This window comes from Mizuhopecten yessoensis, unplaced genomic scaffold, assembly GCF_002113885.1.
Source record: "Mizuhopecten yessoensis strain PY_sf001 unplaced genomic scaffold, ASM211388v2 scaffold2447, whole genome shotgun sequence".
Taxonomy (NCBI): domain Eukaryota; kingdom Metazoa; phylum Mollusca; class Bivalvia; order Pectinida; family Pectinidae; genus Mizuhopecten; species Mizuhopecten yessoensis.
In genome coordinates this window covers 155,865-172,805 of record NW_018404550.1, presented here as the reverse complement: position 1 = coordinate 172,805, position 16,941 = coordinate 155,865, and the positions used below count along the sequence as shown (strand labels likewise).

Sequence of the window (16,941 nt, the reverse complement as noted above, 5' to 3'; positions counted from 1 at the left end):
ATGTGACGGTAGCGTGGTCTGTTGTAAATCACGACAATCGATTATCTTATTGTAAAACAAACAAACAAACAAACAATACAAGACCGAAGAATATTGCCTTGGTCCACTTCTTGTTGAATACTTATATCAATAACCGTTCTATTCATTATAAGTCTATGTGCTTTATCTAAGCTCCTCTAAGAATGGTTACATCAAATTCGATACTGAGAAGAATGGTTTAGTAGACGTAAATTGCTGGCTCCCCGGCAGTGAAGTGGGGTCGTTTAAAGGGAATTCCCTTGATCGATACTGGCAAGTGTTTAACCGTTGTAGTTAAAACTTTCTACCCGAGGAGAGTCGATTCGTGACGTTCTCGTCACACGGATTTTAATACCAGATTATGCCGACTGGAAACAAGTCATAGGTGAAAAGTCCACAATAGTACACAGACGGGAACAACGTATACTTATTGTTACTCAACGTCTGACATTTCACCATGTTGTTCTCTTGGTGTTTTTATCTTTAACTTGAACACAGCGTTTTCTGTACGGACCCTGTAACAGAGGATTACTGTATGTATTGGGTATATATACAGATTTCCAACTGGACCAGATAGGACACGGAATGGCGGTCAGAAATGGGCTCAAAACAGATACAGTTGGTAAGTAAAACTGGGATATCATCGACATTTAATGTAACGTCGATGTCTGATGTTAATTATAATTTCATGCCATTATGGACGTATTTACTGAGAGTGATAGCAAAACACCATTACCGGAATGTGTTATTGAGCCATAGAACGCGTTATTTTACCATTACCAAGCTATTAACCTTAATGGTTCTCAGTACGTATTATTAGACTCTTGGTTTTATTGAATCATGCGTATGGACAGGTTATGTACTTGATACTACATTGATATGATATACGGTTCGGCATGCTATTCCGTAAAAACCTTCAGGTTCTAGAAAAATATCAGTTGAAGTTAAATATGTAATACATGAGAAGCCAGTTTGTGTTTTGACGTCCTCTGAGAAGATAAGGGCTATCATCATACAATTGCATAGGAAAAAATGCAATTCCGTACATAGTATGTCGTCAATGGGGGACATATATACCATTCCAAGGTCAAAACCGAGATCTAATATCCAGATATACAAAACCAACAGCACCTTGAAGGTTAAACTCCCCATCTCAATATCCTAAAGGTTACGCCAATGCTGATGCTTTATTAGATTATGAGATAATAGATGCGCGCGCGCCCCCTCGACTGTCGGGGTGTTCGTTACCGTTCAGCGGTGTATGTGACGGTCAACCAATACATTGATTGATTGTGTAGTCAGAAATCATATTGAACACTTCAAACACGGAGTCAAATACTTCAATATAATATTTGCATACCTTTATCGGCTATACAAACAACATTAAGTTATTGCTTTACCCTGGGGACGGCTTGTGGTTTGTGTTTGAGAATTATATTAATACTACGAATGGAAATAAGGTAGATTAAAAAGCGCAATGTGTAGCTCCGGGGTTAGATATAACCGTCTATGGATCTGTCATCTCTGAAAGTTAGGCGAACACAATCAAAATTTTATATTACAAGTCATTACTAGTGCTGTTATAGATTATATTCAGATTAATTCGACACCGTCATTTTAAATCAAATTCTAATGACATAGTTTAGTGACATTTCTTAGTATAGACATTTTCCATTAGCGACTGACTCTAATAAAAACATGTTTATAAAGGAAACCGTTATCTATAGTGAACACCCCTTTATAAAGGATTACAGTATACAGAGAAAGCATCTGTTTATAAACACAGCCAATATATATAGAGAAAACCTGTTTATAAACACAGCCAATATATATAGAGAAAACCTGTTTATAAACACAGCCAATATATATAGGGAAAACCTGTTTATAAACACAGCCAATATATATAGGGAAAACCTGTTTATAAAGATTGCCGATATTTAGAGGGATCTGACATTTATAAAGACAGTTACTACATATAGGGAATACCTATTTATAAAGACTGCTGATATTTAGAGAGAACAATTTATAATAAACACAGCAACTATATAGATTTTTTTTTATAAAGACTAAGTTAGAGATAAAACAACTGTTCATAAGGACTGTAGATACTTATAGATCATCTGTTTATAAAGACAGTCAACCTATAGAGAGAACACGTGGTATAAACAGTGCCACTATATAGAGGGAATAGCTGTGTATAAAGACAGTCAACATATAGAGAGAACACGTGGTATAAACAGTGCTACTCTATAGAGGGAATAGCTGTGTATACAGACTCTTTAAAGAGAGAATACAACTGATTATATGTACTGTTAATCTTTGGAAATCGTCGTTTTAAAAAGACAGTCAATATAGAGAGACAACAAATGTCATAAACACTGACACTATAAAGAGGGATTATCTGTTTATAAAGACATTATTTACGCAGATCTGTTTATATAAAAAAAAACAAAAAAAAACCGTATATGGCGATTTCCTGATTATAAACACAGTCACTTTAGGGATATTTCTCGTTTATAAAAAGCAGTCACTATGTACATAGAACCCCTACTTTATAAAGAACAGCAAACGAAAACGAATGAGTAGAGTTTATTATAAATGTTTATAATAAAAAAGTAGAATGCGTTTGCCGGCATCAACTTCTTTAAACGACCTCTTCTTAAGATCCACAAGGCGTTGAGAACTGAAACTTGGCCTGTAGCTTGCTGGGGAAGAGGGCTACCATTAATTTGTTCAGATGACTGGCCTTGACCGACTTTTAAAGTCACCATTGCTAAATGTGTTTGACTTCTTCTCCACGTCCTTAAGGTCTAGCATAGATAAATGGTATTGTTCCACTTCCAAAATCTCACGAGTAAGGTATGTTAAAATCTTCCAACAAAGATCTGTGAGGACTAGAGTGATGCTATTTAGCATGTAGTGTAAGATTGCTTGCTGTCAAATATGTGTAAATAAATTTGACCTTGACCTTTTTAAAGGTCGTACAGGTGATATGTATTTGACAAACCTATTCCATAACATTTGAACCATATCGCTTGTTAGGCTTATATAGTATTGAAATTAAGAAACCCGATTAAAGTGTCGAATTCTATGTGTTACCATGGCGACGGAACGCTTCATATAGGTATCTTTTGCTTATTAAAGCACACGTCTCTATTTAAAAAATAATGTAGTACCCAAACCTCCACCCAAACCCACCCTCCCTACTGCTATTGAGCGGTAACACTGTACTCTATTTACCACTCTATGGCATTGCCACTATATAACCTAACAATATCAGGTGGCATCCATTTTAGCTATGGGATTAGTCATGTTTTAGTTGGCATTCATATATACTGTGAGTGCCAGCAGAACGCAGTTTCGTGCTTAATTTTGTCTCGATATACACCCATTAATGATTGAACTTGAGATATAGGAGAAGAGAAAACTGTGTTCTATGTGCCATTCTTACGTCTACTCAAAAACGCAACATTCACAAAACTACACAGAAAGCATACAATTGAAAATCTTAATCGGCTCGTACAGACCCGGCACACGCCCGCTCTTTCAACGCTTCAACACTTTAGACGTCCCTTTTAAAGGGAAATCAAATAAAGACAGTACGTGTCAATATAATAGTTTGAGTAATTTAGGCTGAGTGTGTAAAATGTCAGGTAATGAACGGAAGTTAAGTAGTGTATACCGTACCTGGTGTGTAGGACTGTAGTCTTATTTAAACACGTAGGTTTAGGTAAACGTCAAACGCAGTAAATCCCCACTCACACTGACAAGGCGACTGCCATCCAACCTCTTGGCAATGTCTGTCATTGACTCATTTGCGACAGACTTTTGACGACTTATGTTCCGTATTTTAATTAGGGTATGGTCAAATTTAGGTATGGTTAAATTTGGGTATGATCACCGATCTATCAGCGATAGATTTTGTAACTTGTCAGTTCAGCAATACTCTTACACCTGGTTCAGCAGACTTTTGACTTAGTAATGCTACGTTTACATTATGTTTCCGGCAGCCCGAAACGTAGTGCGCCGTGGGATTTTGGCCATTTTTTCTCTTAATTCAAGACTTGGCAAGTTTTCCCACGGTCTGTCACGGTATCCGTGACGGTATCCGTGACAGGCCGTGGGGGGAAAGAGGCTGCTGAGTCCCGGAGGCTCTAAGGCGCACTATGGTTCGGCCTACGGTCTACCACGGATGCCAGTACATTCCCTCTAGGCCCGTCACGTTCTGATGGGGTCCCTCACGTTTCTCACGTTCTGATGAAGGTCCGACACGTTTTTCACGTTCTGTCCAGGCTTTCCACGGATGTAACGTTTACACCGGGCAGCTTTGGAGCACGTTTGTGCCCAAGAAGGCCTCCCAAGCAAAGCAATCATTATATCCTGAGACGAATCGACGAGATAACATCATGAATTCCCATGTACGAAACGTAGTGCGCCGTGGGATTTTTGCTTTTATATACTCCCTCCCAGACCGCGCGCGCGCGCCATGTCAGACCGTAGTAGAACGCAACACGCCGGGCCCGCAAACCGTCACACACCGGGACGTGCCGGATTGAACGCGACGAAACAGCTACCATACACCCTAGCTTGCCGTGAGAACCGTGACAAAACGTGGCAAAACGGGACAAAACGCGCAGCAACCGTGAACTAACCGTGACAGAACGCGCACTAAACGCGATAGAACTTGACAAAACTTGAAAGGACCGTGAGATGCCGGGAAATACACATGCTTCCCGTCCCACTACGGACCGCCTCCAAGTTATATTACACCGTGACTGCCATGGCAAATCTTTTGACAGTTAAAAAATCTGGCCCGGCAACCACGGCAATCACGGCCTGTCACGTTGGCCCATCCCGTCCCCGCATTATCTCACGTCCATCCCGTTTTGACCACGTTGGCCTGAAACGTGATTGCCGTGGCCACCGGGAACATAATGTAAACGTAGCATAAGCGAATCCCAGAGAATCGATTCAACTGTGCGCAGGGATCGGTAACTATCTGTTGATTGCCGATCAAACATAATTGATACAAAAGTGGTGCTTGTCAGAATCAAATAAATTCTCTGTAAGTTGTCAAGTTGATAATATGTTAACAGTAGCACCATTACAGTTGCTTGGCCCGCAAAGAATAAACGAAAACGCTCCAGTAGCTTTCTTGGTGGTGAACAGAAGATTAAAAAAGACAAGGCAAAGGCAGTATTGGATGATACCTGTATTAACTGGTCACACTGCATGGTGATTTGAAATAATAGATATAATCAAAAAAAATCGTTTGTGTGTAGTATGTAGATCATACGATGCTGCAATACACAGAAATGTAGGTTGTCACTAGGTTACATAAAGTCAACATTCTTGTTTAAACGAAACCAATCGCTGCACAGTGAAAACCAATTTGCGATTAACCTATCGCTCGAAAAACTCTAGAAGTTTAATGAAACCTCTCATCGACCAGTTTTTAAAAGAATTGATTGCGACCACAATGGTTTTGCGACTTCTCTGAAACTTTGTTGCGACCTTAGTAAAACGGTTTTGAGACCTTTGAAACCTCTTTGCTATTGTCTCTGTGACTGGGGTTACTGGAGATGTATGGTTGAAATGTAATAAAAAAAGCGTTTATCAGTGGTTAGTGCAATAGTATCTATTTTAAAAGTCTCGAGCTACATTATACTAATGCAGCGTTCTACTTTCGGTTTGCCTATAGATATCCGAGAGGTATTCCGACACGTGAGTCCTTACATAATCCGTCAGTGGAAGGAAGTATGTCTGGAGTTAGGAGTTCAGCAACACGAGATAAAACAGCTGGAGGCTACGGACTTCACTCCTTGTCCGTCCCAACTGGCTTTCAAGGGCCTATGTCTGTGGTACGACCGAGTGGGGAGGGCGGCCAGCAGGGAGTGTCTGGGTGTGGCCCTCAATAGATGTGGTCTTAGGAGGGCTGAAGGTATGTACAGCAGTGTTAGTGACGGACAACCTTAGGGCAGAGATGAGGATAGTACTATATAGATATCACTTAAAACATTTGTTTCTGAACATTTGGGATTGTTACCAAAGCCTTTAGTCGAGTTTCTTACTTGTTTTACTGCTTGAATGAGTCGCTGCATATATTGCATATGTTCCTTTTTGACACATACGGAGTAAGTTCAATATCCGGATGTTTTCAAACACCAGGGCCCGTATTCATGAAACCGTTATCATGCTCAAACATGGATTTTGTGCTCAAGCCTAATTTCTTGTTCCGGCTATACTTTGATAATACAATTTTATTTTGTCAATGATTTGGAAAAACTTTGAAGAGAATTACAGTCGAATACTGTTTCAATGTTTCCATTTGACGTTTTGATCATTTGGCATGATTTAGTGATCAGTTATGATTACAAGAATGATGGTTTGAGCACAAAATCCATGCTTGAGCATGAGAACGGTTTCATGAATACGAGCCCAGGACTATTTTAATGGCGTCCTTTCGATTGGCTAAACTAAAATGTCATCTGGACCCTGCAGCTTTGCTGTCTGGAACAGAGAGAGTATTTTATTTGAACTGAACCGATTTACGTCCCAGGAAAACATAAACTAGTCGGTTGTTATAGAGTCCACTTTTATTGTCAATTAAAACCACGTGCATCGTGTCGGCTAATTAAATATTGTATGATTCATAGTGTTTTTCTTACTAATTGCTGAAAGCTTAATCTGAACTGTCTTTTTTGTTCGGATAGAGGAGATCACAAACTTAGAGTCTAGGAAGCCGGAAAGGCCAACATCATCACGACCGACGTCATCACGACCTACGTCCTCGGGTCTACACTCCCATCGGACACAGTACGCAAGGCGTCTCAAGTCTGCTAACCTAGTCAGGAGACGTCAGCACCAACAGACAGGTGAGTTACTGTAAATAAATCTGGTCAGGAGACGTCAACATTTACACACAGGTGAGTATCAATCAACTCGGTCAGAAGACGTCAACACTTACAGACAGGTTAGTGTAAATTAATCTAGTCATGGGACGTCAACACTTACATACAGTTGAGTGTAAACTAATCTGGTCAGGAGACGTCAACACTTACACGCAGGTGAGTATCAATCAACTCCGTCAGGAGATGTCAACACTTACACGCAGGTGAGTATCAATCAACTCGGTCAGAAGACGTCAACACTTACAGACAGGTTAGTGTAAATTAATCTAGTCAGGGGACGTCAACACTTACAGACACGTTAGTGTCAGACAACCTGGTCAGAATGTGTCAACACTTACAGACAGGTTAGTGTAAATTAATCTAGTCAGGGGACGTCAACACTTGCAAACAGTTGAGTGTAAACTAATCTGGTCAGGAGACGTCAACGCTTACACGCAGGTGAATATCAATCAACTCGGTCAGGAGACGTCAACATTTACAGACAGGTTAGTGTCAGTAAACCAGGTCAGCATATATCTACCAGTACTATAGGGATCCATTACATCAATTTGTGAATAAAACATACCAGTATTGAAATCACATACACCAGTTTAGTGATCAGATACACCAACCACATTAAATAATTACCATATTTACGAATATCCTATTTTTCTTTCTTTGTCTGGACACCTAAATCTCTTAACCTTCAGATGTACTACGTCAAATGGTAAAGTATTAGAAGTGTTCGGTTTTAATCTTGTGAGCTGATAAGCTTGGACAATGACGCTGGCGAATAAATTTGATTTCGGATCTAGATAATCTTGGTTTAAATTAAAATTACATCACGACTATTTAAATGGTATTTACACGCGGGTATCGACACGAACGTCGGACTAGCACTACTGTTGACGAGTAGGTACCAATCACCACTAACGTAGTCACCGAAGGCATGCCCATAGTCTCTTTATCTGATGACAAGAATTTAAAGATTTTATATTTCAAGTTTAAGACAATGAGAGGTTTACTTACGTAGATATGGTACTTATCTATACCCTCCTGGTACTTATTTACGCCCGTACCTCGTTAAACTATGCAGTGCTCACTAGGACGTCGGTCAGAAAGCCAAATGACCACTCTTAAGCTTCCAACCATTCATGAAAATGGTAAGTAGTTTGTACCCGGTTTTGACCGCCAACTTATGACTGGAGACCTTCCGGTCCTTTAGGTATAAAGTTTATTCTGCTTTATTTCAGAACTAAGAAGTGTCATATGATTAAAGTCACAGCGGACCTCTGTGGTGTATTTGTATTTTCACTTATGTCATTGGCTGCCAGAGAAAGTATGCATCGAATAGGCAACACGTATCTTGGGTTTGACGGAGGCAGCAGTTTAATATTTCATTTAAGAAACAACATTGCTTATAAATTGATATTTTTTAATAGAAACTGACATACCTTTGGCTATGTTAAGATAGTTGAGAATTGTTCGGTATTGTGTAAATTAAAATATTCTAGAGAATTGTTCTGTGTGTTCCGTACATGTAGTAAGATAAACTAGACGTAATAAAACAAGTGTTAAGTGTGTTGTTCATGTAGTAAGATATTCTAGACTTAATAAAACAAGTGTTATAGGGTGTGTTGTACATGTAGTAAGATATTCTAGACGTAATAAAACAAGTGTTAGGTGTGTTGTACATGTAGTATGATATACTAGACGTTATAAAACAAGTGTTAGGTGTGTTGTACATGTAGTAAGATATTCTATACGTAAAAAAACAAGTGTTAGGTGTGTTGTACATGTAGTATGATATACTAGACATTATAAAACAAGTGTTAGGTGTGTTGTACTTGTAGTAAGATATTCTAGACGTAAAAAAACAAGAGTTAGGTGTGTTGTACATGTAGTAAGATATTCTATACGTAAAAAAACAAGTGTTAGGTGTGTTGTACATGTAGTAAGATATTCTAGACGTAACAAAACAAGTGCAAGGTGTGTTGTACATGTAGTAAGATATTCTAGACGTAACAAAACAAGTGTAAGGTGTGTTGTACATGTAGTAAGATATTCTAGACGTAAAAAAACAAGTGTTAGGTGTGTTGTACATGTAGTAAGATATTCTAGTCGTAAAAAAACAAGTGTTAGGTGTGTTGTACATGTAGTATGATATACTAGACGTTATAAAACAAGTGTTAGGTGTGTTGTACATGTAGGAGGATATACTAGACGCAATTGAAATAAAACAAGTGGTAGGTGTGTTGTACATGTAGTAAGATATACTAGACGTAACAAAACAAGTTTTAGGTGTGTTGTACATGTAGTAAGATATCCTTGACGTAACAAAACAAGTGTTAGGTGTTTTGTACATGTAGTAAGATATACTAGACGTAACAAAACAAGTGTTAGGTGTGTTGTACATGTAGTAAGATATACTAGACGCAATTGAAATAAAACAAGTGTTAGGTGTGTTGTACATGTAGTAAGATATACTAGACGTAATAAAAACAAGCGTTAAGTGTGTTATACATGTAGTAAGATATTCTAGACGTAATAAAACATGTGTTAGGTGTGTTGTACATGTAGTAAGATATAATAGACGTAATAAAACAAGTGTTAGGTGTGTTGTACATGTAGTAATATATACTTGACGTAACAAAACAAGTGTTAAATGTGTTGTACATGTAGTAAGATATTCTAGACGTAACGAAACAAGTGTTAGGTGTGTTGTACATGTAGTAAGATATACTTGACGTAACAAAACAAGTGTTAGTTGTGTTGTACATGCAGTAAGATAAACTAGACGTAATAAAACAAGTGTTAGGTGTGTTGTACATGTAGTAAGATATACTAGACGTAATAAAACAAGTGTTAGGTGTGTTGTACATGTAGTAAGATATACTAGACGTAATACAAAAAAGTGTTAGGTGTGTTGTACATGTAGATAGATATACTAGACGTAATAAAACTATCCAGACAACTTCAGTTTTACCTACATTTACTTTAAGACCAGATATGTTTGCATAAATATTTAGTTCATCAACCGCCCCTTTCAGTGATTTTTCAGAACCATCTAATACCAGAGAAGTGTCATCTGCATACTGAGAGTTTAAGATGGGACAGTTATTAACATTTATACCAGTTATACTCTTCTTGTTTCTAAGGCGGATTGCTAATACTTCTGCACATAATATAAAAATATATGGAGTGATGGGATCTCCTTGACGACAACCACGATTTTTTTTGAAAAGTGCTGATAAATTACCCCCCTGGTTTATAGCAGACCTTGAATTACAGTGTAAAATTTTGACCCAATTTCTGATATCGTTTCCAAATCCAAAATATCTAAGTACTTCGTCTATGAATTTCCAAGAGACAGAATCGAAAGCCTTTTCAAAATCAACCGTTACTAACATTCCAGGGACATGTAGTAAGATATACTAGACGTAATAAAACAAGTGTTAGGTGTGTTGTACATGTAGTAAGATATACTAGACGTAATAAAACAAGTGTTAGGTGTGTTGTACATGTAGTAAGATATTCTAGACGTAANGTATCTGTAGCGTGATGTCAAGTGTGATGGTATATTGTGATGGCATTGTAATGGTATAGTGTGATGTCACTATATTGTGATGTCATTGTGATGGTAAAGTGTGATGTCATTATAGTGTGATGTCATTGTGATGGTATAGTGTGATGTCATTGTGGAGGTATAGTGTGATGTCACTATAGTGTGATGTCAATGTAGTGGTATAATGTGATGTCACTATAGTGTGACGCCATTATGAAAGCATAGTGTGATGTCATTGTGATGGTTTAGTGTGATGTCATTGTGATGGTTAAGTGTGATGTCATTGTGATGGTATGGTGTGATGTCATTGTGGAGATACAGTGTAATGTCATTATAGTGTGATGTTATTGTAAAAGTACAGTGTGATGTCACTATAGTGTGATGTCAATGTAGTGGTATAATGTGATGTCACTATAGTGTGGCGCCATTATGAAAGCATAGTGTGATGTCATTGTAATGGTATAGTGTGATGTCATTGTAATGGTATAATGTGATGTAATTGTAATGGTTAAGTTTGATGTCACTATAATGTGATGTCACTATAGTGTGACGCCATTATGATAGGAAAGTGTGATGTCATTATGATGGTATAGTGTGATGTCACTATAGTGTTATGTCATCGTAATGGTATAATGTAATGTCATTGTAATGGTTAAGTGTGATGTCATTATAGTGTGATGTTATTTTGAAAATACAATGTGATGTAATTATAGTGTGATGTCATTGTAATGGTATAGTGTGATGTCATTGTGATGGTATAGCGTGATGTCATTGTGGAGGTATAGTGTAATGTCATTGTGGAGATATAGTGTAATGTCATTATAGTGTGATGTTATTGTAAAAGTACAGTGTGATGTCATTATAATGTGATGTCATTGTAATGGTATAGTGTGATGGCATTGTAATGGTATAGTGTGATGTCACTATAGTGTGATGTCAATGTAGTGGTATAATGTGATGTCACTAGAGTGTGACGCCATTATGAAAGCATAGTGTGATGTCATTGTAATGGTATAGTGTGATGTCATTGTAATGGTATAATGTGATGTATTGTAATGGTTAAGTTTGATGTCACTGTAATGTGATGTCACTATAGTGTGACGCCATTATGAAAGGAAAGTGTGATGTCATTATGATGGTATAGTGTGATGTCACTATAGTGTTATGTCATCGTAATGGTATAATGTGATGTCATTGTAATGGTTAAGTGTGATGTCATTATAGTGTGATGTTATTTTGAAAATACAAAGTGATGTAATTATAGTGTGATGTCATTGTAATGGTATTGTGTGATGTCATTATAGTGTGATGTCATTATAATGTGATGTCATTGTAATGGTATTGTGTGATGTCATTATAGTGTGATGTCATTATAGTGTGATGTCATTATAATGTGATGTCATTGTACTGGTATAGTGTGATGGCACTGTAGGGTGATGTCATTGTGATGGTTAAGTGTGATGTCATTATGATGGTATAGTGTGATGTCCCTATAGTGTGATGCCATTGTAATGCTATAGTGTGATGTCATTATAATGTGATGTCATTGTACTGGTATAGTGTGATGGCACTGTAGGGTGATGTCATTGTGATGGAATAGCGGGATGTCATTGTGACGGTATGATGTGATGTCATTGTGATGGTTAAGTGTGATGTCATTATAGTGTTATGTTATTTTGAAAATACAATGTGATGTAATTATAGTGTGAGGTCATTGTAATGGTATAATGTGATGTCAGTAGAGTGGGACTTCATTATGAAAGCATAGCATGATTTCATTGTAATGGTATAGTGTAATGTCATTATAGTGTGATGTTATTTCGAAAGTACAATGTGATGTCGTTATAGTGTGATGTCATTGTAATGGTTAAGTGTGATGGCATTATAGTGTGATGTTATTTCGAAAGTACAATGTGATGTCGTTATAGTGTGATGTCATTGTAATGGTATTGTGTGATGTCATTATAGTGTTATGTTATTTTGAAAATACAATGTGATGTAATTATAGTGTGCTGTCATTGTAATGGTATAGTGTGATGTCACTATAGGGTGATGTCATTGTGATGGTATAGTGTGATGTCATTGTGATGATATAGTGTTTATTTTAGTGCGATGAAATCATTGCTGAATGTGTGTCATACATGTGACCTCATTATACTTAAAACCAGATGGTTGCCAATTTTCCAAAGTATCATAATTGTATAGTAAATGGTTTAGATATGTGGTTGATTGACTTTTGCATGAACCTGCCCGTGTACATTGTCATGGATTAATTCCCTTGGGTCATCCTCTTGTTAATGATACGTTACCAAACAAGCCGTAATAAAGGGATATGTAACGTTATACCTGGCAGTCTCGTTCCCACACCTGTGTGCCATACAGGTGCGTGAAAGACAGGGATACAGGTGTTGTGTAGCAGTGGTCAGCGTTTGGTTACTGGCAGAAGTGGTCAGTGTTGTGCCCCGGACAGAGGTTTGCTTGATGTTTCTGATGGACTCCGCGCTACTACCAAAGGAAAAGGAGGAGGAGGATAATGATGGTACAATAAGACGTCACTATAATGTAGTGGACGAGATTTGGAACACTATACCAGAAAGTCGGCTTTGTGGTTTATGTAGATTAGTCAGGAATGTATTTATCAAGTTGTTTTTTTTTATAAGAGAAATGTTTATAATACAAAAAAAAATACGTTTTTAATTGATTTAAATATGTAAAGTTGGTTTGACTCGGTTGTTCTAAGTCGATATAGTACGTCAAATGGGAGCTCAAATTACACCCAGGAGTAATCAGAGATGGCGTTAGTGTATCAAAACTAACACATATAACTGACCCGTGTGACGCTTAACGGCATTTACATACAGGTAAATAACACGTGCAACTGACCCTTGCCACGTTTAATGGCATGTATACAGGTCTAGATGTATAGAGAAGTCAAAAACTATCCGTACTGATTACTCTAAACCTATAAAATAACATCGTCTAATGTATATAGTGGGATTGCATGGCCTGTGATTCTATAAGGCTAATAACGGTGCTGTTGAGGGTCATTTCAGCTGGGGACGTAAATGACCTGTACAATTAGGGCAACAGCAAAACAAACGATAAACAATAAATGTTTGATATAGCCGTATGTTCCGTTGTCACTGAATTATAATGTATTATCTGTGTATTTACCGTTTATATCTTGTAACGTACTTGTATATAGTTTTGGTACTGTATTAGATAAATCTGATGAAGTAAAGACATCAAGAAATTGAATTTTGATGAACGTATAGAAAATTTTGAATTATTGAAAACATTTTCCTTCAGGATGTCATATTTTGTTTACACAGGCGGTATAGCCCGACCCAACACTCGGTGTAAGAGTGCGCGCAGTGGCAGCAATCGTGCACGGTCGGCCAAGAAACGGGACAGCTACTCCGAGGAAAAGTCATGTAAGTTTTCCTTCAATTTACAGAGTTGTTGAAAATAACAAAAATATAGCATTTTAATAGCCATTTCTCCTACACTGCACACACCAATGCCTTTAATGAGGAAGCGAAATGGGATTCGCTTTACCTTGATACAAAAGACAGATCACACTCATCTGTTCCAATCACACTAGAGTCGAGTCCAGGGACAGCTCTATTTTGACATGGCGGCTTAAATGAGGATTCGTTAGTAAGTTTAAGTGTTAGAAAAAAGAAAGAAAACCCTGTGTGGTGTCCTTAGGAATTTCTCAATATTCTAGATAAAACTTTAAATGCGAAAAGTTGTTATAGAATTGGTTCAGACCATGCTGTATGTAGTCTTTAGGGTCGGAGGAACATACTTACCGAATTTATTCAAATTCTTTTGTTTCTTATTATTTTCTCCACGGCAGGCGAGATCAGTCTGAATATGAAGATATCTCAAGTATCGCTGGGATCTGAGGACGATACGGGCTCCCAACAGACCAAACGGGATTTGGCCGAGCGCTTCTACGACGTCATCATACAAAAGAAGGAACAATTCTGTTGGACGTTGGAGGCTGCTATTGACATTCGTGACGTCAAAGTCGAAACAATTACCAGAGGGAGCATGTGTGTTAAGTGCACGTGTTTGACACTTGGAGCATTAGAGTCACTTAATCAAATGTTCAAAAGTCGACGTCTGTCGGCTGTTTGTCAATCCGTGTTTGTCACGGATCGTATCCTGGAACTAGTAGGAGCCAAGTCAGTTAAACTGGATGTTACCATAGATACGGACGAATTGGACGCGTCACGAGAAGTGCTCTTGTCACGCAAGTTCAAAGAGTGTACATTAGTCCATCCAGCGGACACACTGACCACTCCAACAGATTACCCTAGTCTTGACCACATTCCGGTCACCGCTGGTCAGTACTATGCTAATAATGTTGACCTTATTTGTTCATTTAATATTTCTTGAGTTCAGTTGTGTTAGCATTGATGTTATCTAGATTGTCTGTCCATAGATCTATACGTTCCTAATGTCTCTTACTGTAATAGGTCCTATTATCAGTACTACTGCATTTAATGTTGGTATTTTACCGATGTATTTGCTATTTCAGAAAACAACATTTTAATTTCAAACATTTGTTTCATGTAAGAAAGTCTGAATATACATTTATATTAAAAATCATTCAAGAGGGCATTCTTTTGTTTTTTAACCAATGCTTATTTCTCTGCTTGTAGATGTGGTAGTGATCGAGAAAGACTTTGATGTTGTTGGCTGGCGCATGCGCCTCAGTGCTGAGGTCGAGACAGTGCGTCATCGATACACATGTTTCAATGACTCAATCGACCTCTTCATCAGAACCCTGCAGATTATCATGCCGATTGGCAAAGTCGCCATTGAATCTCTTTCAGATGTCATCGGACTCTATAGCCATTTAGTCGGAAGTTCTTCGTTATCTTCCGGTATGCGGACTGATCTGGTTCGAGAGTATCTGTCGACTGTGAACAGTATACGAATTCTAGTAGACGACATTAAGGCCAAATCGTGTCAGGCCTCTACCGGGGACGAGAGTGACGATGACTACCAGATCATGACGTGTTTGATCAGTGAACTCCAGGACATGCTTCTACCCAAACACGTGTTTGAGGAAGATATCAGTGTCCTTGACCGCAGGGTCAATCCCGCGGAGAAGCCGTTCCTAGGGCTGATATGTTTTGTGCCACTACTTCTTGCCAAACTGTCGACCGTTCTCTATACACTCAGCGCTCCCGAAGTATCTAAATAAAACTTGGTATATAGCAGGGCGATTTGTGTTATTTTGTATGGAACACAGTCTGCATTTTCCCGTGGGTTTATATCATGCCGTTATTCCAACCTGCTTCTATCATCCCTGGCTAATTGTTTACACCCTGTAGCAGTCGAATTCTTCATTGTGTAACATTATCATGAAATCAAACTTTGGTAAAATCGAAACAAATAATGGAATGATGCTTTTAACTTTCATCAACGTATACATACGATGGCCGACAAGAGCCTGACAAAAAAATATGAATTTTCATATCTTTTTGTACCACGGTACACTTTTATATGGTACACAAAGATATGAAAATTCAAATCTTTGTGTACCATGTAAAAGTGTACCATGGTACACATAGATTTGAATTTTCATATATCAGGTACGTATAATAAATAGGACGTTACATTCAACTACACTTAATTACATAGCTAGGTAATGCAACCCTCATTAAAGCTACATCGTGTCTATATTTTGGACTACCCAGTAAAACACTACCCTGAATATCACTATATCGTCTCTGAGTTTTGGACTACCCAGTGAAACACTACCCTGATTATCACTATATCGTCTCTTAGTTTTGGACTACCCAGTAAAACACTACCCTGATTATCACTACATCGTGTCTGTGTTATAGACTACCCAGTAAAACACTACCCTGGATATCACTATATCGTGTCCGTGTTTTGAACTACCCAGTAAAACACTATCCTGAATATCACTTTATCGTGTCTGTGTTTTGGACTACCCAGTAAAACATTACCCTGATTATCACTATATCGTCTCTGAGTTTTGGACTACCCAGTGAAACACTACCCTGATTATCACTATATCGTCTCTGAGTTTTGGACTACCCAGTAAAACACTACCCTGATTATCCCTATATCGTCTCTGAGTTTTGGACTACCCAGTAAAACACTACCCTGATTATCACTTTATCGTGTCTGTGTTATAGACTACCCAGTAAAACACTACCCTGGATATCACTATATCGTGTCCGTGTTTTGAACTACCCAGTAAAACACTATCCTGAATATCACTATATCGTTTCTGTGTTTTGGACTACCCAGTAAAACACTATCCTGCGTATCACTTTATCGCGTCTGTGTTTTAGACTACTCAGTAAAACACTATCCTGCGTATCACTATATCGTGTCTGTGTTTTGGACTACCCAGTAAAACACTCCCCTGAATATCACTATATCGTGTCTGTGTTTTGGACTACCCAGTAAAACACT

At 38.0% G+C, this 16,941-nt stretch overlaps 1 protein-coding gene across 1 annotated transcript; it reads left to right on the top strand.

The window, feature by feature from the left end:
• The first annotated feature begins 228 nt into the window (after positions 1 to 228).
• LOC110446013 lies at positions 229 to 15,703 on the top strand. Its single transcript, XM_021490944.1, has 6 exons — positions 229 to 640; positions 5,720 to 5,959; positions 6,732 to 6,893; positions 13,806 to 13,907; positions 14,336 to 14,827; positions 15,147 to 15,703. The coding sequence occupies exons 1-6, from the start codon at positions 604 to 606 to the stop codon at positions 15,692 to 15,694; spliced, it is 1,581 nt and encodes a 526-aa protein (XP_021346619.1). The 5' UTR covers positions 229 to 603; the 3' UTR covers positions 15,695 to 15,703.
• Positions 15,704 to 16,941: the final 1,238 nt, after the last annotated feature.